Source organism: Zootoca vivipara, chromosome 10 (genome assembly GCF_963506605.1).
Source record: "Zootoca vivipara chromosome 10, rZooViv1.1, whole genome shotgun sequence".
Lineage (NCBI taxonomy): Eukaryota > Metazoa > Chordata > Lepidosauria > Squamata > Lacertidae > Zootoca > Zootoca vivipara.
In genome coordinates, this window is record NC_083285.1 from 55,364,468 (window position 1) to 55,388,029 (window position 23,562).

The following is a 23,562-nucleotide window of genomic DNA, read 5'->3' on the forward strand; positions in this document are numbered from 1 at the left end:
GTGAGGATTGTCGTTATTAATTAAATGCCTTAGTGCAATGGTTTACCGAGCTAATGATGATGTTCATCCTTAACATGAGCATATGGACTGTTAATTCAAAGGTAGAACGGATCAGAAACTTCCTTCCTTCAAGCATTCCCCTGGGGGCAGAACTGGGAATGCAACTCACAAACAGTTTCTCTGGCAGATTCTGTATCTTCATTCATTTGGAAGAACATCTGGGAAAGACTCATAGCTTTGTTGAAAGCATCACAAGAGGTTTTTCCATGGATTCTGGCTAGTTCATAGGTAGGTTTTGCCATCACACTCACCAACAGTGTTATCACCTGCATGGCACTGTCAGTGCCAGCACAATGCTGCTAGGGGGGCCCAATTGATGGTGGGGAAGGGAAGAGGAGGAATGGTGGACTTTTCCAGGACATGTGGACTCTTGCAGCTGCTCAAGTATACTGGGTGCTTAACACTGGGCCTGATCTCATCACTGACTTGTTGCTTGAGTATTGTCCAGCAGCACTGATATAGTGCATTAAAGTGCTTCAGCTATATGTTCTCAGCAGTCTTTACAATAACCCTGTAAGGTAAACCAGTACTGTTATCCACATATTACAAATAAGGGTTGAGAAAATTGTGTCTTACTTAAGGCCACCTAGAGAGTTTGAGGCTGAGGTGAGTTTTGAACTAGGGACTTCCTGGCTTGGAGCTCGTATTAAGTGGCCCATTTCCTAAAATAAGAAAGTAACATTTATTTATTTAAAAGTCTAGTCTCCTTTCCAATACCTCAGTCTTGGGACAGTTTACAATTTAATGAGCATTAATACACTTTGTTTAAGGATAATTTTTAAAGAGTTGCCTGGTTTTATAAGAATGCTTATTAGTTATAATCTGCCTCAAGCCTGAGGGACAGGAAAGGAAGCTAGACATTAAAGCTTATCAGCTTTTATTTAAATGCCTATTAGTTTTAAATTGTAAACTGCCCAATGCCTGAGGGACAAGTGAGGAGGCTGGACATTAATAAACCTTAAATAGCCCCCCCCCCAATAGCTCATATTAAGCAATATTAGTGGGTACTACATCATGTTGCTTTGCCTATTCATGAGGTATTACACCTCTCATTGTAACAGGTTACCAAGACCACATGAATGGAATGGCCTTGCCCAGAAACAAGGTAATCAAAGTATTTCAGGGATGCTTTTCAAAATACAAGCAAAGCAGCAACTTCACAGAGCCCAGAATTATGGAAAACAAATTCTGCATTAGCACTAGAACTGTCACGGTGACAGCTACACTTCCCCAGCAAGCAACTGGTGCAACTAAGCCAGGCCTGCACAACTTATGATCCACCATGCCAAATGGAACCCACCATTCATGGCTGGTGGCCTAGCAGGGGCTCAATAAACCTCCTCATTTTCTGCCTGCCCAGGATTGCAAAAAGGGGAAGGGGGGTATTAAAGTCAGAGTCTACTATGTTCACCTTCGTGGATCACAAGTTGTGTGGCCCTGACCCACTCCAATAATCCAATCTTTAACATTTACAATTTAAGCAAGAGAGAGTTATAGTATTTTCCATTTCTTTCTCATGAACTATTGTACCCTTCAATGCGAGATGACGTTTCTTAGGGTTGTTGCACCCCGGCCCCCCCAAATCTGGAAAGCCTAACTTACATATTATGCAAACTGGTAGCTAATTATGCAAATCTAGCACATTCACTTTGCATTTTCCTCTAATAGTTGTGCATTTGCTCCTGGCACATGCCGCAAAAACTGGGGAAGTTGGCTCATGCTACGAAAGAGTGGTCTTTCTCATTCGTTCTGCCTCCATTTTCTTTCTGAGTCTGAGAGCCCAATAAATTCTGCTGGGGAAAGACATGGCAGGCTTGTGTGTTCTACTGTCCCCTGTTTCTGTTACCTCAACAGTACATGCACCTGCTCCTCAGTCATGCAAAAGGAGAAAATGTGACCATTTTAGCTTATTCACTGCCCTCCTAAATCATGACGCATCTGCAGTTGTGCACAAAAAAGAAAGCCATCTCTCTTTAGAGGAACCATCCAGACTTCCTTTTGTGCCACATTTCTAGGCACAGGCCCACTTTTTAAAGCTCTGCGTCAGAGCGTGGTTTTATTTGGGGGGGGGGCGCAGCACTTTCCCTGTAAAAACCCACTCTTTACTGCTAAATCGGAACAAACAGCAATCCACAGATAACCTGATTTGCTATTTGTTCTGATTTAGCGTTAAACTGCAAGTTTTCCTGGGGAAAGCAGTTGAGTGCTCGGATATGAAGCTTTAAAGAGCAAACCTGTCCCTAGAAAGTGTGGGGCAAAAACTAAGTGTGGATGAGCCCTGTGTTTGTAAAGCATAGCCTTGGTCAGGAGGAAATGTGATGGCTTCATAACTAGCAGAGTAAAATGTCGGTTGTAATTGCATACAGCCGTAGTACGGAGTAACAGATTTCAGTCAGCCTTCAAAATACTGTAATTACAAACCAGATACTTTGACTTGGATTTTAAAATGAACTATGTATCTCTTTTCTAGTTGTCCATCCATATCCCAATCATTCCACCAATTGTGCCACATGCAACACATCCCACAAGCTCCACCAGAGAAACATATATTGTACAAGCAAGAGAAGTGTGAAGCTTATCGCACCCTTGGCCATATTCTTTAGACTGCACCACAATATAAAATACTGCACGGGTCAATGGGGACAGAGACCAGACTATATTACTTACGGTATATGTAGCACATAAATCTGGAAGGGGCATAAAGAAGCCTAACACATTGGACTAATTCCTTGTAGGAAATTTTGGCCCACAAGAATGCCACCACCTGTTGAACAGTCCCACCTTTCTGAATCAAAATCTTTATCTTACCCAACTTGGTGCCCTCCATGTGTTCTGGACTACAACACGCATCAGCCTCAGTCAGTACAGCCAATGGTCAGGGATGGAGAAAGGGATACTGAGTAGTTTTAATTATGGGAATATATTGCTACTCTAGGATAATTTTATTCAAGGAGAATATTGTTTTCCACCATGATTCAGCTCTGCTTCTCTATTGGTCAATTGACATCTATCACAACAGTAATACAACAACTTATTTATACCCCACCCATCTGGCTGGGTTTCCCCAGCCACTCTGGGTGGCTCCCAACAGAATATTATTAATAAATAATAATAATAATAATAAAACAAAACATTTAAAACTTCCCTAAACAGTAGTTTCCCCTTGCTGGCTGCAAGGCAGGAGAGAACATTATTCTTATTAAACAATTGGACAGAATGCTGTCTGCACATTTCCTCCTCTTTGGAATGACATGGGTATGTTATACAGTATTTTAAAAATGAAAGAGAGGACTCTAGACAAGCTGATGTCCTAAACTAGCACCAGGTAGCACACATAGAATCTAGAAAAAACAAAACCAATATGCAGGCTACACTGCTATTCTAAATGCAGTGTCATGTGACGTGTTGTTCTACTGCTTCAATTGAATATTTTCCAACTTCTAATGGAAGTAGGAAATAAGTAACCATAAAACAAGGAATAGCTGAAATCAAACATTTAAGATTAAAAGAGAGATTATCATTTTTGGCAGCATTTGTCAGGGCAGACCTCTAATTGCAGCATAGACAAATTTATTCATAAGCCATTTACTCGACACGCGTGGGGTTTTATTTTTTAGCTAGGCATTATGTTTTAACATTTTTGTTATGTGACCACAATGGTTTGGTCTAGGCATCCTAAAAAAACACTCCTCTAGATTACTGCCCACCACAGTGATAACCCTAAGATGAAAAACAGATCCTACTTTTAATGTGTGCATATCTAATACAATATTGTTATGTTCATCATATCTATCAAGACTGCATTTTCTCTCTCTCCATCTTTCTCCACCTCTCTCTTTCTTATCTCCAAAAGATGTGCTTAATACACCTGACATGTCCCATCTTTGCTCAGGCAGGGTCCCAAACTGGATCATGTTCCAATAATTGAAGACCAATGCTTAGACACAGTTAATGATGTTGGGCCCTCAAGACGGCTCACTGTTTACCTAGCCACTGACTAAAATGCTGTGTATAGTCACTTGAACTCAACACTCCTCTGAGTGGCTTCATTTTAATTTCCCCACAATGTCTCTGAAGCCCTGGCATAACATTGCTCCAGAGTTGAGGTGGATAAAGCCTGGTTCTTTATCAGTGCCCATTTTGCCATTTGTCATTCTACTCCATCATGTTTCCACCTCAATCTGTAATTATTTAAAACCTCATTAAAATGTGTATTATTTTTAATGTCTATTTTTTCACAAGATACATAGCATAGAGAACAAAGTTTACTTGCAAAACCAGAGGCAGTAGAGGTCAATAATGTACTGTAACTGAGAATGATAGATGACTCTAGGAATTCATGAAGGACACAAATGTGAACAGTTATTAGCTAGGGTGCCCACAGCAGCCAACCTAACATTTTGAATATCTCTACTATCTAAAATTGTTGAGACTGAGTGAAAGGGAGTGGAGTTGACTTTTTAATACACTTTGCAACCAAAATTCAAATATGCTGTGCTAAGACAAACCACAGGTCAAAGTGATCTGGCAGTTTTTGTATTCAGGAAAGGGGAATCCAGAGAAAGAGTCCAGAGACTAGATATGATGACGCACAGAAGCTAGAATAAGTGAAGATTATGATATCAGTGTTGACAAATATAGACATTACATTATACTGATAGAAACATGTGGAGGAAAGTTTGTGCATAAGCTATAAATGCATATGTTTGCAAACCGGCATGGATTATATAGAGCGCCTGCTAACATGCACACATTGAAAGAACATTTTGTAAAGGATAATACAATTAAGATAATGAAAAACCTATCTCAATTGCTAACATGAATCTTCATAGACTTCTGAGGGTTTAAAATATATACAATGACAGCAGATCTATTTGTTTAAACCCAGGGCTCCACCCCACCCCACTATACTGGGCTCCACACATACCTATGCCCACACAGATAAATCTAAGCAGAGTTGCCTGGTTCATTTACTCAGAAATAAATGCCATTTTTTAAGGGAGGGTATTCCTACGTAAGATGTTTATGATTTCAGTCTTATGCTGTACCTAACTTTCTCCAGATTGGAACCCTGTGTCTGTTCAGGGACATGTGACTACACACTTAAATGTCACTGCACAGGAATATTTAACTACATGCTCAACCATTTGAGATAGCAAAACAGGTTAGGGCTTTAAAGCCACAATCCCATGTCTTGGAGCGTGTAGTTCATGCTGCCAGGGGCGTCTATTTGCATGTTTATTTGTGGGTTGTTGGTATTTTTTGTTTTTGTTTTAAAGATTCTTGTTATTTTCTGTGATGTTTATAATTATTTTGCTCTCCCTTTTTGCTTATATTTTATACATCACCTTGAGATGTGGAAGGTGATTAATAAATAAGCGCAGTAGCAGCAGCGTTAGCCTTGATTTATCAGAACCTAATATCTAATCTAGACATCCAAATCCCAATGAGGGTCAGGTGCACTTTATCACATGCTCTGCATGGTTTAATCTGAAAACCCACACCTGCGAACACAGGAACATGGGAAGCTGCCTTATAGTGATTCAGACCATTGGTCCATCTAACTCAGGCATCCCCAAACTGCGGCCCTCCAGATGTTTTGGCCTACAACTCCCATGATCCCTAGCTAACAGGACCAGTGGTCGGGGAAGATGGGAACTGTAGTCCAAAACATCTGGAGGGTCGAAGTTTAGGGATGCCTGATCTATCTCAATATTATATACACTAAGTCTTGGAAACACCACGGAATGAACATGGGACCTTCTGCTTGTAAAGGAGATGTTCTACCACTGAACCACAGTCCTTCCCAAAAGGGAGAGGAGAATTATGAAGAGCAGCAGTCCTTTTCAAACCCAAGACCCGCCATTAACTGAAACTTACAACATGGGACCCAGTTCTCTAACCGTCCATATCATCTTCCTGTGCTCGCTTCTCATTTGCCAGGTATCAGGAAAGTATAGAAAAGGAAACCTTGGTAAATGCAATATGCATTGTAAATGTGACCAAGGTGTACCTGCTGCAATCCTCTTTTATGCATTGTCCCCCACTTTCTTTCTTTCATTTTTCCTTACAAAAATCCCATACAGAAAAAAGAAAATGGTGGTTATGATTCTGCTGTGACCCACCCAAGATCAAGTTGCTCGTGACACACTTGTGGGTCCCTCCTGACCCACAAACCGAAGAGCAGTGCTACAGAGGATGCTTTAGGGTGAGGACTAGAATTGCTACCTCTCATTTGTTCTCTGACAATGAATCTATTCCTTTTAACTCATGGGGAGTGAACATGGTGCCCTCCCATTAGTCCTGACCATTGGCCATGCTGGCTGAGGCTAATCCAACATTATCTGGAGGGTATCATGTCAGCTACCCCAACTTGCCTTCAGTTTGTAAGATGAGCAGGAATTCAACAGACACAGTTTCCCTCAGTGATCTAGAAAAAGGGTGTGCTTGTTGAATTTCTCTCTCTCTCATGCTATTGTTAAGAGCACAAAGACTCTAGATTTCTGGAAAGAAACAACTAAAATAATTAAAGGTATGAGGCATCTGAATGATGTTGGTAAAACAAGAATATTAAATAGATCTTTAACTCCCAAACCACAGCACAATTACTTCTCAGACTATTAAAAAATAATAATGGTTATATTTTGCCTGATTTTACCCTTCTGAGAGCTACAATTCCAAGCACCTTAGCAACTACAGTTCCCAGGATTCTTTGGTGAAAGTCATGTACTTTAAAAGTGCTTTAAACATATGATGAGGATGTGATCTATTAACTCTACATGCAGACTTTTTCAAAGTACAGTAGTATAATAATAGTAATCGTGAGTGATAGATGAAATTGATGATGGATGTAAGAGTCTATTAATTAAAATAAGGGAATATTATCATTCCCAAATGATTGCTAATTATGTATAATACGTTCCAGAAAATGATTCTGTTGTAGTTAATCTTGATGTTGAAATAGATCTTAACATATTTTTTTTAAGGTAGCCTCTTTCAGGAAAAAGTTTCTTAAAAGAAAGGGGATGGTACTCAAATGGGTCAAATCCTCTAATCTACAGCACACACAGGGATGTCCACACATATGGAAGGAGGGAGAGGGAAATAGAAAGAATGTGATGACTTTTGTGATGATTCAACGGTACAGGAAATGCACTTTGCACATGCTCAGAAGCAACTTCTTTGCTGTTATTTCTTCATAGATTTCCATCTAGCTCATGGCATTGAACACAGATTTTAGGGTTCGGTGGCCAGGGGGGCAGCTAAAGCTCTCCACGTGGCTTAATTTGAGCCAAGGTTCATCAGACCTTAGCTCTGGAACCCGTATTTAATGCTAGTAACACAGTCTTGGGGCATATGAAGTAAGAACAGTGCCTCAGTAAACATGCAAAATGCCCCTTCTTCAATTCCTGCACATCACCAGGTTGTTGGTTTTTTTGCACTTGACTGATAAATATTAGCTGTGTGAACTGACATTCCAAAGAAAAACATTGTGTTCAAGGTGTTGTGTGGGTAATAGGAAGGATGCAACCGAGGTGTGTGATCTGTGACAGCCCATTCACACAGACAAGCCATCACGATGCCACGAGAAATGTGGATATGTGAACCAGCCCTAAGTAAGAACAACAGGCAATTTACACAGGAGTCAGGGAAAGAGTTTTGAGATTAAAGACTGGCATGGCTCCCAGTCAAGCTCAAGTGCTTCTTTTTTCTTTCTTTCTTTTTTTAATAAATATGTTTTCTGCCTTCACGTCCTCAGCACAATCAGGTAGCAGCATTGTTAAGTTGTCCTTTTGAAAGGTGTATGTCTCTTTGGTTGTACTTGAGCCCAGCCATACAGGTGGATTGTTGATAACATCAGAGCAGCAGCTGTAGAGCAAAACCAGGCTGAGTGATGGGGGTGGGAATGAGAGAGGCAAAGAGAGTGGCAGGCAGTTCCTAATACCTCAGGGAGGGAAGGACAGGATCATTCCACAACAGGATTTGAAACTGATCAACTCTCCAGCCCAGCCATCCAGCACAGCCTGCTAAGTCTCTGTGGCTGTCAGCTTAACTCTGCCGCTGGTTCCTGTGGGGTAGGGGAGTTAAATAGGACACAGACTCGGAGAGGAGCAAACCTCTTTGCTGGGAGTCAAGGAGGCAGAGAAAGAGAGGAAAGAAGGTAGAATTTGGCCAGAGCCCAGGCTGATAAGCAGAGCATCTCAAGGTAAGTGCTCCTGCTATGTCTCGGCAAAAAGGGGGAGAGGGAAGGAATATGTCCGAAGGATACTCCAGCAGCTGGTTAAGAGCACTGGGGTGGGAGCCCTGAGCTCTTGGCAGGTGCAAAGGGGTTTGAGGCTTTCCCTTTTGCAAGGAAGTGCAAGGAGAGATTCCAACTCTCTCTCTCTTTTCTGGAATGTGGTTTGTGTGTGTGTTTTGTGGGGGGGGGCAGGCAGATATTTTGTAAACGCTCTTAATATCTTTCACCTCGGCATCCTCGTGTCAGATTATCTCTCTCAACAGCTTTCACGAATCGCACCAAATCCTCTCGCCCTCTGTGCTGTGTGATTTTAAGAGCCTTTGGGAGGATTTGATTGCCCATCAGAATAAATGAATGAGGGGAGGGAGGAGGAAAGGAAAATGATGGACACGGACTGAGCTTCGGGCATATTATACAAATCTAAAAATAAAGCCAAAAGGGAGACATAACATTTTCCAAGAGCAGGCAGGGAGGAACTGGGAAAAGAGGGAGGAGGGAGGAGGAAGCTGGATTTTAGTGGGCATTCTCGCCCTTTCTGAGCCAATAGTGGGTGGGCTGCAAAGCTTCCCCCTGAATAAATCTGAAAAAGCAGCAGGAGGAGCGGTAAATGATGCTTCCCAGAAACAGTGACCCCTCCTGCCCTGCCTTTGGTAGCTAAAGGGCAGGGGGAGAACCTGTTGTCATGGTGGCTCATTATAATCACCAAGGGATAAAACTGATTATCTTGGGGGTTTCTAATTAGGAGGCTCACCTCCTCTGACATACAGACACTTCCTTTAGATTAAAATGTAATTCCTGCACCCCCCAAAACCTCAGCTTTCATTTGTTTGCTCTTCAGCTGCTGCAAAATTAAATCTGTATAAACCACCAGCACTCTCCCCCCAAAATTGGAGATGGGAACTCCTGTTGCAGGCATTGTCCCCACTTTGTCAGTCAGAAGGGATGAGGGGGAAGGGAAGCTTAGCAGCACAAAAGAGCCCCAAGCATGTCCCTAGGGGCATGGCTGTATGCATTTTATGTACTTATTTTCTCCCAGTGGGTTCTGAAGCCCTGATTTCAGTGCATCTGTGCAGCACTACAGCTGACTACAGGGAAATTGGTAGGTTAGACGACACATTTGCGGTTCACCAGGTCTAGTCTTCCAACTTCCTCCTAATGCTGGGGACATGTGAAGTAGCCCTGGAATGAATGAAGTAATCCTAGCACTTGTTCACACAAGCCGTGCATGTGCATATCTTGATTTTCATACACTTGAAAATCAGATGACTATCTGAACTAATTAACAGCATTGTATATGAAGTGGCATGAAAGGTCTGTGGTGTTAAACCTTCAACAGCCCAAGTCACACATGCATGTCATCACTTGATGCTGTGGTCATCAAATGGTAGGAAATGTATACCACCAGGCCACTCTCCATCTATCTCATTGTCATCTACACTTATTGGCCACAAGGTCAATAAGAGAAGAGGAGTCTTTCACAGCCCCACCTGGAAATGCCAGGGTTTAAACCTGGAACCTTTTGCACATGCTCTACCACTGAACTGCATTGTGAACCAGCTTCTAGGGTGTCCCTAAGCACATGAAGAATGGCTTCCTCTTGCCAGTGAGAAGTTACACACATCTGGGATTAGAGCCAGGATGTTCAGGTCAGAAGATTTAGCTTCTGAACAGGCTTAAAACTGGCACTGGGATTTCTCTTGTTGCAAACTAATTGAGGCAACCATGACTCTATACAATGTATTTCTACTGCATTTAACCATGATGGTATCATTTATTAATTGGGAATGTTTATACCGGTATGTTCTCGAAGCTACCAACATGAGTCTGACCAAACTGCGGGAGGCAGTAGAAGACAGGAGTGCCTGGCATGCTCTGGTCCATGGGGTCACGAAGAGTCAGACACGACTAAACAACTAAACAACAATATGCCTTGGGGTGTGTGGGCATGGGACAGCATTTGCAGTGGGGAAAGTGGGGTGATGATAAGGAGGACGTCATCAACCTAGCTAGCAAGGAACTTCCAACAAGCAGTTCCATGCGTGACTTATTAGTCCTGCTCTGAACTTAACACACACACAGGAAACATGTAAAGCAGGCACAGGGAAGATTCAAGTGTTTCCTAGAGGAAGCAATGTTTTTCCCCACAGAGCAGAAGAGGGATTGCATACAGTCAATACTGCCAGACATGGAGTGGAAAGGGGCTACTTCAGGTCTTTTTGTGCAAGTTCCTCCAGAATTGTTTCTTGTTTGTTGCACATAATCTGCACATCTTCCCTCAGGTTTACTTTTTTGGTGTAGCAACATTGCATTTTTTTCTGCTATCAAAACTGCAATATTTCATAAATGCAATTCATTGCACTTATGTGTGGTTACAAGGAAGGTTGGATACACAAACTGGATATCATTTGTTATGTGATTAGTAATTAATGATGCAACTTAAACCCCTCCCATCTACCTTTATGCATTTCTCTGCTAAAAAAACTCCAATACACCTGCACTGATCTAGCCAATTTCAAAGCAATGAACAATCCTTGTTCATTATCTATTATTGCTTTCTGATTAAGGTCCATTAAAATGTGGTTTTCTTATATCTATGGGTTGACAGAGTTCTTTCAGCCTTTTTTCTACACTCCCCTGCCAACCATCTTATCTCATCGGCCTTGCTCTTCACCGGCAGTTGGGAAGCACTTCCAAGATGGTACCATGCCTTATCTTAGCATTCAGATTTCCCAGAAAAATTGCTCCAACTTCCCTACACATTCCTAGCAGCATTTTGGAGATGCTCTTCCCTCTGCCAATCCTCAGTGAGCACATTCTATTTTATTTTATATTTTATTTTTAAAAACTTACTAAAGATGTCTCACCTTACCCGATAGTAAAGCCAGTTATTTTAGTGAGTTCTCTTCCAGACCTATATATGATTCTGTTAGACACCTGATAGCCATATGCTCTTTTGTTCTGCTTTTGTCTTCTAGATTAGTCAGACCGCTGTTCATTCCTGCAAGAAAGTGTGCCAGCCTGGCTGGCTGGCACAAGATACCACGGGGAAAACAGTAACCATCATGCTGTCTCTGAGTGGAGGCTACTGGTGGAGCAACAGGCTTTCCCTGAGATGGAGAAAAACTAGCTGTAAGTACTGTCCAGGTTGTTTGCTAAGCAGGAGGCTGTCCCCTATTTCTCCAGTGAGGGGAAGGGAGAGTGTTTTTATTTCAATAGTGAGTACAGTGGTGCCTCGCTAGACGAATTTAATTCATTCCACGGGTCTTTTCTTATAACGAAAAATTCGTCTAGCGAATCCCATAGGAATGCATTGAATTTTTTTTGAATTTTTTTTTGCCTATAGGAACGCATTAATTGAATTTCAATGCATTCCTATGGGAAACCGTGATTCGCTAGATGAATTTTTCATAAAACGAATTCGTCTAGCGAGGCAACCTCTACTCAAAAAATCCTTTCGTTAAGCGGAAATTTCGTTAAGCAGGGTATTCGTTAAGCGAGGCACCACTGTATAGTGCTCAGATTTTTTTTCTATGAATGACAAGAAGTGTAATGCCAAAGGAAGAAGCAACGGTGCTTTCACACGTTGCAGATAATAATAACAAGAATCAGTGGTTACGGACTGTGATTTGAACGGGCTTGAGAGTGGCAAAAGAGTGGGTACCAACTTGCTCTTAATGCCTAAAGGATGCCCAATATGCAAAGGAACCTCTATCACCTTTCACAGTCAGTCCTGTATATGTTGGTATCACAACAACCCACAAAAGTTAATATTTTTGCCCTCTTAAAAATATAACACCCATTATTTTGCAGTACAGAGAAGGCCAAACACTCATAGGGAAAGGTTAATGGTGTGAGGTTAATGATGTGAGGACCTGTGATGCACATCTCAAAACCATATCAGTTTATGACAGTCATGTCATACGTTGACCAGGCTATTCAATTGTCATAGTCACATTGCAAAGGACTATACTTTGATTTTAAGTGGCTCTTTCCTATGTTACAGAGCACATTAACTATATTCACAAGCTTTACAAATGTCAAAGTCCAGTTGGTGTCATTTGTGAAGCAGCCTATATTGGGCCAATTCCATCAAACTACTCATTGTGATGATTCTTACAGTATAAGGTTAAAGAAGTTGAGTTAAGTCCTGCACTAAGAAAAAAAGTGGAAGCAGTGGTATGTTGATGTGTTTCGTGTAATACTTGCACGAACACACCAACATTTCTTTCCCACTAATAGTTTCCAAAAGAGCTCACATTGTTCGTCTTCTCAATGAATAATCCCTGCTGGGGCATTAGCTCCAGAGCTTTAAAAATTGTGGATATGATAAAGCAGGAACAATAGAAGTTTAAGGCAGGCTAACAGCACAAACCTATGCAGACCCACTTAGAAGTAAGTCCCATTAGTTCAGTGGGAACTATTCCTGGATAAGCAAGTATAGGACTTCAGTCTAAATGTACTCCAGTGGAACCACCAAGCCATCTCTGCAGTGAGTTATGAAGAGAATTATTTTTGTTAATGAGGATACATGCAGCTAAGCTAGGCAGGGGGTATAGACTCAAACCAAAAAGAAAGACTAGGGGTCAGAACACAAGATGCTGATGATATTTACAGAGGAAATTATTTCCTTTTGCCTAAGAGGCTTGCCTTTGTTATACACCCTTGCTTCCTGGATTGCCATTATAAATTATTTACTCTAAACGCCACTGAGCCCAGACCTAATCTTATATTCCTAGATCATCTTACTATGGTCCTGAACATCTCACAAAGTAACATTACCTTTTCTTGACATAAGAGCATACACTCTGCTGAATATTTCACTTAGACTATTGTTTAGTAGTTAATGCTACTTTTCATGAGACAAAAAATTCCTACCTGCTCTGCTGAGCATTCACAGGCACACTGCCTTTTGAGACCTGTGTAACCATACCTGTACCCCTAACTAACCACACCATGACCTTACTTTTTTGCCTAGTAGATATTGTTGGAGTTTCCTTCCGGAAGATATGTAACAGTGTCCCCCTGCCTCTCTCAGCCATCATTATAGTAGTAGAGTTGTGGTGTAAATTAAAATTCTCAGGAAATTATGCACCCAGATGTCTGGAAGGGGTAGCAGTACTAATGGTGGTTTCCCAGAGGTGCTCAACTAGGGGTTAGAGCAGAAAGGATGGCATTTGCTAAAACAGACATAGAAGAGTGTCACCTATATAGCCTTACCTGATACATTCTCACCTTTCCCTGTACACAAAGCAGCTAAATGTGCTCTCATCATCACAGAGAGCACTGTATAATTAATATGGTACTTCAGTCAAGCTTCCAAGAAAAGCAAGATCACTTGCACAATTCATGTCACTTCCCCTTCCCTCTTGTTCTTTCAAGCATTATCCTACATCCATAGAATGAGATACTCTGAGTGGAATTAAAAACCTCTAGACAGAGAATATCAACTCTGGTGCCAACAGGATCTGTTTTCTGGGTTCATGGCATCCATTGTAACATCTATGCTATTGACCCTGGCCTCTTAGTAGAAAGGCTGCTTTGAGGCCACAGAACACCCCTACCCTCACCGCCTATTGCTTAACATTTGTTAGAAGAGTTGGTGTAGAAACTTGAATCAGCATCTGCTGGACCTGTATAGATGTCAATTCACTTAACTGAGAGGAAGAAACTTATTAAGAATCCTGCAGATTACAGACTTTGTTTGGAACTTGAAATAGTTCAACAAATACCACATTACTTAATGCCAAAGACTGTGTGGGAAACAGGTACTGTATAAGATTTGGATTTAGCCCTTGAATTAGGTATCAGTATTCAGGTCCATATGCATATTCATTGGTTTTGGATTTAACCCAAATCCAAAATGTATGATGTGCTTAGAAAATGAAAGCAGTTTGTAATGCTTTTTTAAACTGTAGATCAAGGGCTGCTGACTTTGGGAACATTTATTCACCTTTAAGTTATTAAAATCAGGTAGAACCATCTATTTTTAAGATTCTTTCATTCCACTGAGGGAAGCAGATGGAAGGGCATTTTCTTTGGGGGAACACATCTTTCAAACCTATTACCTGCTTTGCTTCATCCTTTGCGTGCTTATTTGTTGACCTTCAGAAAATGGTGCAAGGTTTCTCTTTTCAGGCTTCATTATTTAGGTCTTAGATACGGATTTTAGTACATGTGTAACCCAGGGGTCTTTGGACACTGACTGCAAAATGCTAAATATATTAAAAATTTGTACTGGAGTCAAAATCATCTCTGTCCACCACAAATCCTGTTCTTAAGAAAACACAATGAATTGATAATTTGCTTTCTAAGTAACAACTTAAAGGTGCCTAATTAAATATTATCAAAACTATTCTGATTATTTAGAAAGAGTTAGCAATTTTCTATTCTAGCTCTGGGTTGTTCTTCCATCACGCTTGGCTTTATTGCATCTATTATATTGAAGCACACTGGAATCAGGCAGCAAAGCCCTCTGGGAATATGCTGACCTTTCTCCCCCACCATACTGTAAGAATGTTTATTCCTTAGCCCTGCTAGCTCATAAAAGGCTAAAAGGAAGTTCACACTGTGGGAATCCATCTGGCAGTACAAAGATTCATCCATGAGGAAGCTCATTTGGTTATCAGTCTAATCACAGAGACTATTAAGAGAACAGACTATTAAGAAGCTATCCTATATAGCAGGGGTGGCCAACTCCCGAGAGACTGCGTTCAGGGGGTTCAGGTCAAAGTTGAGCTTTTTTTAGGGAGGAGGAAGGCATGGTTGGGGGGGGGTTCAGGTCTAACCCTGCGTTTTGGGGTTCAAGGTTGTTGAGCATTTTTAGGGAGCCCAAGATAGTTGGGGGAAGCTAGTGATCTACCACAGATGTCCAGTGATCTACTGGTAGATCACGATCTACCTGTTGGACGTGCCTGCTATATAGGGTCATACCAACTGGGCATGAGGCTCAAAAACCCAAGAGGTAGAATCTTCTCACTAGACATGAGAAGACACTCTGCATCTGGCTGCAAAGGAAGGCAAAAATCTTAAGTGAACTGTGCATACAGTCTACCAAAGATGACGTTTTAATATGTGTTCTTTCTCCCTCTTTTCTTTTGCAGTGCTTGCCTGTTGGCTTTCATTCTGTGCAGCAGAGTCCCTCATTGCTTGCCCCTCCCTTTGCAAATGCAACAACGGTACTCTGGAGGTGGACTGTAGTGGTTTGGGCCTTTCATCAGTTCCCTTGGACATTCCTACAAATACCAGGACCTTCCTTTTCCTCAACAACCAACTCAGCATTTTGCCAGAACAAACTTTTTCCAATTTCTCTGCCCTCCAGAGACTGGATCTTTCCAACAACTTCTTAGACCAACTTCCTGAGAACATTTTCAGAGACCTAGTAAACCTCACTGAACTACAGCTGAGGAACAACAGCATCAGGAGCCTGGATAAAGATCTTCTGCAGAACACTGTTCTTTTGCGTCAGCTGGACCTCTCCATCAATGGGCTTGCTCAAATCCCCTCAGGCATCTTTGATGACCTGCCCTCTCTCCGTTGGCTTTCCCTCAGGTCAAATCGCCTGCAGAATTTGGACAGGGTGACCTTTGAGCCTTTAGTTAGCCTGCGGCAGTTGCAAGTGGGGGACAACCCCTGGGAATGTGACTGCAACCTGAGAGATTTCAAATACTGGATGGAATGGTTCTCTTACAGAGGTAGGTACCACTGAGAGAGGTCCAAATTTCAATATTGAAGGTTATTCACTCCTAGTCTTTGCTGGCTATAAAGGGCTGAAAAGGAGCAGCTAGACAGAAAAGAGAGACAAGTTAGACGGATCAGGCTGACCTAAATTCTAATTCTCAGATATGGAGAATGGTCACTATGCATCATAATCCTGCTGTATTATGTTACAGAGTAGCATGTTGTAGTTGAAGTTGAAGGTTATCTTCTCATCCAAATTTCTCTTTGCAAATGCTGACAGTTGTCCAAACTTTCAAAAGAGGATATAATTGAAGGGATCAAGATGAGGAAGGGATCAAGCCCATTTGATCATTTTGGAGTTTCCGAATTCACTGGCTGCAAATCACTACAGTGGGAAAAAGATCAGGGGAACGTGTAGTTGCTAGAATGCAAAATGAATTACAGAATGCATTCATATATTTTCCTTGAAAAGGTTTGGTGCTAAACAACAAACAGAGGGAAGGTCAGAGGTCATATTGCGCAGTTTGGATTTTGACCTTAGAACTACCAATTATGTGCAAGATTCCCACAGTGAACTTTGACCTCTGCTCTCTCAATGGGGATTTCACTGTTTCAATAGAGCCAGGGCCCTGGCCACCATAATTTTATATCTAAGTTCTCCCACCTGGGGGGAAAATGGCTCAGCAGCATATATGTCAATGGTGGTGTGTTAATTAACAGTAACCTTTGAGTCAATTAACTGCAGTGTGTTGTTATTACTGATGAAAAATGTTAAAAATTTCTAACTGCTGAAACACTATAACCTGAGCTAAAAGCAAGAGCTTTAATTGTTGGCTACCCTTTTTGATACAGGCGAGTCCCGTCCCCCTGCGCTCTCTGTTAGTAATGTCATTGATTGTTGTTCAAATTCTTTTTCCAATTCACCTTGTGAGTTTGATTTTGGGCCAAGGGCAAGTTAAACATTGTTATAAAGTGTTAGTAGACGGGGGGAAAGCAGCAGCGATGTATAGGACATTCTTCTTACATTGTGTTGAAACAGAAAGCAATAAAGGGCTAAAGGTAGCAGGATCTCTTAGGGTAGCAATCAATATCTGTTTTGCTGATGGATACAGAGGGCTCTTGTTTAGCCACACATTATTCAGGGGACTCTAATCTACTAGAAGTTTCAGCCTATGAAGGCTTCTGAGTTTCATTGACAAAATCTCAGTGACATCAGTTATGCACTATCAACACTGCTGGTGGTTATAAGGCTGTGGAAAAAGAATAGCTAAACTGGTGTTTTCCAGCATATTCCACAAAGACAATTATCCCCATAACTTGAGACTGTCTTGTGTCTCACACTTGTCACCTAGAAAAATGCTCCCGTTTCCAAACAGAATGTTCTCTGTGTAACACATTTCTTGACTCAAAATGGCCAAATGCTTTGTTAAAGAAGGTGTGTGTGTGTGGCTTTGTTGATGGCATCCGTCTGTCTAAAGAGACAATGGAGTGAGCCTCTGGGGGTAAAGTCAAACTGCTGCATTAGCAGCTAAGTGACATTCCTGGGGCGCAGGCCTGGGCAGTGTGTATGGAGGTCCTGGGCTTCACTGATGTGTTCCAAAGGAGAGCAGAGCACCAACTTGGCTGCAGGAGATGACACAGGTGTACAAGGTGTCACCGTTTTAGGGATTCCATACTGGATTTGTAGGGTTTACTCCTTAGCTTTTTCTTCTTCCAAAGATATCCCACAAGGCAGCAGAGGCTTAGGATCACAGTTTTCCTTCTAGATGGGCTATCTTCCTAGGTTGACGAGCCTCATCTGCCCCTCACTTCCCTCTACAGCACATACAGAAATTGCCTTCTTGATCATTGGTTCCACTATTGGTCTCATCCGCTTTGGAGTCTCTCTTTGCATGCAGGGGGAGTCCCAAATTCACCAAGGGTTTGAAATCCACCAGCTACCCCCACCTGGGGTGTTAGGGGAGGGGTACTTCCATCATGCTCCTTCTGAGGAAGTTTGTCCACCTTTGGTCCCCAACCCACACTCAGCTCTCACCTGCAGCTCCTAGAAACTGTCAGCATTTGACATAAGCTACACCCCAGGAAGAGGGAACTATTCCTGTATATTTAAGTGCTCAGCCACAGCAGATGTATTGAAATGAATTATTGCACTGAACATGATGTGATCCAATACCAAAATAAGGTACTGAATGTGCTTCTTTTTTCTTATGGGATAGGAGGAAAGATAGACCAACTGGCATGTACCCTGCCTAAGGAGCTACGGGGGAAAGATATGCGCATGGTGCCCATGGAGATGTTTAACTACTGTTCCCAGCTGGAGGATGAGAACAGCTCTACTGTACTGGACAATATTGGTCCTCCTTGCAGTAAGGGAGCCCCAACTGCTCCCAAGCCTAAAACAACAACTCCTGAAGCAGAAGAGGATCCCAGTGTGGGTTGCCCCCAGAAACAAAGATACCGGCCTGTCAGTGTACGCCGAGCCATTGGCACAGTCATCATAGCTGGGGTGGTTTGTGGCATCGTGTGTATTATGATGGTAGTGGCAGCAGCATATGGCTGTATCTATGCATCTCTCATGGCTAAGTACCACCGGGAGCTGAAGAAGAGGCAGCCATTAATGGGTGACACAGAAGGCGAACATGAGGAACAAAAGCAGATTTCCTCTGTGGCATGAATACCTTATTGGAAATTAGTGGCAGAAGAGAACAGGATATGTTTTGGGCCTTTTCACATCTTCCAAGACGTACAGATTGACTGTGCTGCTGTTCCATTTATCCAATTAGTAAAACATGCTTCTAGGTTCAGAACACCTGGCTCTGGGTTCAAGTCCCTCTCACTTGCCTCTGTCCTCATGTACTTCCAAGTGAATAAACTGTAGTCAGACCTCAAGTGCTTATCATTTTTCCTCTTTGCACAAGACTCCCCACAGATGCTCATTTATGGGGAAGTTCAGCCAACCTAGCACTATCTTGCCTCTGCTTCAGTTCCTGAGTCCTTCAGAAATTCCCATACCACCACAGAATCTTTTACCAACAAAACAAGCAGCCAAAGGCACTAAGACAACTCCTGTGAAAGTGTCTAAACTTCACAGGTTTGGTCACTGATATTACTGCATGACAATCTACTCCTTCCCATTAGCTGTATATTCAGAAAAACCCAGTTCACAGCCAGCCCAGAACTGACAAAAGGCCTATAACTGAGTGCACAATATCCACAGGGAATTTGACTTTCCTGTTTTTAACATTACAAAGGAATTAATATCCTTTTACATTAAAAAAATACGCATTGCATATACTCACTCGGTTGTGTAGTCTAGTCTACACAACAAAGGGTGCAGACAAATAAAAATATTAACATAGGCTGATCACCCACATATATGCACAGACGTATTCATATACACACCTCTGTCCTTTGCAGACCATCTGTAGATTACTATTTGTAGAGCGCTATAAAGTGTGCCAGCTACTGCCTGATATGGATGATAATTTATGATCCCTGCAATGAAGGACATTAAAAAGTATTTGAAGAAGAAGCAAAGGTGAAATAAAGGAAGGATGGGTCATGACTATTAAAAGGACAGTTACTTTGGGAAGGCTAATGTGTATCCTCCAAAAGGGAAAACATTTTTTTCTGGGATATTAGAGAATTAATCTGAAAGGCTCTTATAGTCTTTGTGGCAGAAGTGGGTCTCTGGAAGGGATTTAAGAGGAGAACAGCCTTTCTGATCTCCTTAGAAAGAGTATTTTGAGGACTTGGGTAGTGGTGGGGAGGAGTATGGAAGTGGTTTTACAGAAACAACACACATTGTAGGTCATAACCAGAAACATTAATGTGGCTATATGCAATGTAACACAGTGTGGTTCAGATGGAGAGAATTGGACAAAATGATTTAGAGCCATGAATAAGACAGCAAGGAGTATCAGTGTAAATGTAGAGAGAGGAGATGCTGTTCAGGGTCAATGTTGGTCAGCTCTTCATGCAAACACTCTACTGATATAGGCATGTATGAATTACACTAGTGCATGTAAACAGCCATGCAAGAGTCCTCCTCAAAAATGGAGAGTAGCATTATTATCTGCAGCATCCATGCATATAATACACACATACACTCAAGGAACACACAGATGCATACATGAGCACATGCATGCATGTGCACATACATACTGAACACACATGGATTCTTATGCAGGGCATCTTTCCCAAGCACATCAGCCTCATTTCTTTTCAAACTGATGGCAGGGAGGAGGGAACCAACATAAGGACTCATTTTATATCACTGAAAGTGGGATAAAGTGCTGTCTCCAGGGGAGAGCACATATTGCCATGGTAACCTGCTCTAGCCCGTCACAGCAGGTATTCCTGGGATAGGAAGATGACATGAGAGGTCATGCAGCCGCAGTTTTTGTGGATACTGTGATCCTTGCAGTCATGAAAAAAACTGGCAGCTGGCCCAGATTCCAAGGTATCTCTCTAGCAACTCAGGAGCAGAGCCCAACAACTACCTTAGTTGGGCATGGAGCAGGTCTTCAGAATTCTTCCTTCTTTTGTCAAATTCTTATGCCTTTCAATGAGCTCAAGTTCTTTCTTTAACTGTTGCTGCTGGTTTGAGTAGAAGCAATGCTTACTTTCCTTTAATTCATCCCTAAATCTCCTGTCAGCCAACAAGAACACTGTGAAGGACTCAAGATTACATCTTGGGAGCAGTAATTCAACCCTCTACCATCCTATTAGCAAAGAACTACCACATCCCAAAAGAGGGAATAACCTTCAGACGGAAACGGTGTGGCAGGAAAAAAATTCTCATGGGACATTAGGGAGGAGACGGTGGGAAATGAGATTCATTTGTTTATTAAATTTGTATCTCCTACCCTTCCTCTCAAAGGAGCCCAGGGCAGCAAACATCAAAATGTTAAAACAACACAATTTAAAATGGTAGCCAAACAGTGGATTTCACTATGGCATCTAATTTCAAGATCTGTGCAGAAGATCAGCATCAAGGTGAGAGGCAAATTCCAAGAATGGAGGATAGACTCTTTCTCTCATTACGTACTATGTACCGTATGTATTGTAGTCCCTCAAAGTGTGCAACTCCACTTCCGCTTTATTCCAGACTGATGGGCAAAACTAGGCTACTAAAGACTCTAGCTAACGTATGTATGTATGCCTGTATTGCTCCTACTGCATATATACCCAACAAGCTAGCACTGGCACTCTGCCTGCTGGATATACAATTCCAACCTTACTGTCTCTATAATCTTCCCAAAGGAACGTACCTCTGTAACATACATACTGGACAGCACAATTATACTTGAAATTGGATTTTTGTCAAAGCTGTATATTTATAGATCTCTATTTTACTTCTAAGAAATATTATGACATGATTGCACAGAACAAATGATGTGTGCATGTGTGTTTAGAGGATGAGAAGAACTGAGGAGTGCAAATTAGGTTGGGGGGAATCCCCTTCCTCTTCCATTCCCTATTCTCACCTTTGGCAGATTTCCCTTTGTTGCCAATTACATTTTCTGTTTTCCATGTTGTGAGTTTAATTACAACTTTAAAGTTTTTTCCCCAATTTATAATTTGATATGGCATAGGGTTGGCCCTGATACTTCCACATTTAGAAATCCACATCTGAAAAGGGGAAGTAAGTGAAGGGACAAAGTAAGCGTTTGTTGAGAAAAGGAGGGGTGTTGGATGGATAATGTTGGTCCCAAAGACATTGGGGTACTTGGATAGTAAAATGGGCTGTTGAGAATGCAATAAGCCAATATAGGAAGTGTCCTCTTTCAAGCTACTGGGAAACTGTGCCTTCAGCTGTAATCAGAAGGTCTGGAATCTTGTTACATCATTTAGCATTCTTGAACTAGGGTTGAGGAAACTCTATGAAGTCTCAGAAAATATGCAAAATGTCTTGCATCCCATCATCTTCCAATCACTTAAAACCACAATATATACCTGTTGAAAAACAGGTTTAGACCATCGGGTTTAGACCATCTGATTCTTATATGGCTGCTACAAGTATATACTCTGGCTGTGGGCAGTATAGATAATCAAAAGAAGAAAGGGTTTGGATGTACCAATTTCATACTACTGTACTGTACTTATTCCATTTGAAAAAGAGGTTCACTTATACAACATTTCAGAACTGCTGTTCAGGTGAACTGAAAAGATGAATACCTTAGCAATAGGGCTCTTCAGCAGAATCAGTATACTCTTTCTACAGGTTAGAGATCAGCATGCATACCTGTACTAGACTACCTATGTATAAGACCAAAATACTACCAGAAGTATATGCATGTGTAACTGTTATGCTGAGATTATTCGGAGGTTTAGCGATATGCCACCAGTGTTAAAATTTGTATATACAAGACCACAGGGCACTTCACAAATGGCACAAATAATGCCTAATAGTGTGCCACTTGAGAACTCTGTTACTATGGGATCTAACATGGGGAATAGCCCTAATACTCCATAACTTTCAAACTATCCAGCTATTAATTTTAATAACCAGACTGATGTTTGTTTCTCTGTAGGTATGAGTAGGCCTGGTTTTGAAAACACATGGCAAAATGCCATCACTGAAAATGAAGCAGCATAGCTCTCCTGTGGGCTTGACTGGTACTGATCAAAACAGATTGGAAGATAATTAGAAATGAGAAAGGGATGCAATGCAAACATTCATAATGCGTGCACCTGTTAACATCACTGCAGAAATCTGGCATACAAGAGGTTTAAGTAAAAATTTCTACATCACTTGTGAAAACTCCCTTAGTATGCTCCAGGCTATCAGGTGCAGCCAGCAGCTGACAGCTAAGGAGAGGCTACCCTTTAAAAAAATGTTGGCAAAAAGCCATAATGAAGGACAACCTAATTCCTTTAGTAAAGGTGGATATAGACAAGAATGTGCTTTCCTGTGCTGGTAGGTCAATACAGCAACCAAGGAAAGCTTAGCTCCTGGTACAGTCAGACTAATCCAAGAAAACAAGAGGTAGACACAGTTCTGTGGGGTGGGGGTCTTGAAAGGAGGACAGATGGCACATACAATCCTTTTTTCTGTTAGAATTTAAGGGAGAACAAGTTTTTAAAAAAGCAGCTGAAGGTATATTTTATTTCTGGCTTGTTGTTTTAGAAGAATAATAAAGAATGTATTTTCCTATGCAACTCATATTTTACGTTTGGTTTGTGGAAATAACCTACTGCTCTGCAAATTTTCTGCAAGAATGAATGAGCGCAAGAGATTCTCTAACATAATGAGGAAATACTCAAATACACAAAGAAACAGAAGGGACCAGAAGTGAGGCTAAGGCAATTGTTTAATATGGGTTGTATCACACCTCTACGAATCTTGCACCAAGGGGGGGGTTGCCAGGTTAGTTTGTTGGAGCAACCAAAAAATTCTTGTGGCATTTAAAAGACTAACATGCATTGTGGCATATGTTTTCACTAAGTTCATTTCATGAGATATATGATTATCCTCAGTTGGCAGACAAACTCATCAAGCATGAATGTGTGTGTACACACACACACACACACACACACACACACACACACACACACACACCCTAACTAATGATAAACATGCC

At 41.6% G+C, this 23,562-nt stretch overlaps 2 protein-coding genes across 2 annotated transcripts in view; one reads left to right on the forward strand and one right to left on the reverse strand.

Moving 5' to 3' along the window:
- Positions 1-23,562, reverse strand: part of CACNA2D4 (calcium voltage-gated channel auxiliary subunit alpha2delta 4) — a 180,530-nt gene that overhangs the window by 56,236 nt on the left and 100,732 nt on the right. The gene's annotated exons all lie outside the window — the stretch shown is intronic.
- LRTM2 (leucine rich repeats and transmembrane domains 2) lies at positions 8,003-18,987 on the forward strand. Its single transcript, XM_035127346.2, has 4 exons — positions 8,003-8,266; positions 11,275-11,428; positions 15,400-15,990; positions 18,193-18,987. The coding sequence occupies exons 2-4, from the start codon at positions 11,362-11,364 to the stop codon at positions 18,648-18,650; spliced, it is 1,116 nt and encodes a 371-aa protein (XP_034983237.1). The 5' UTR covers positions 8,003-8,266; positions 11,275-11,361; the 3' UTR covers positions 18,651-18,987.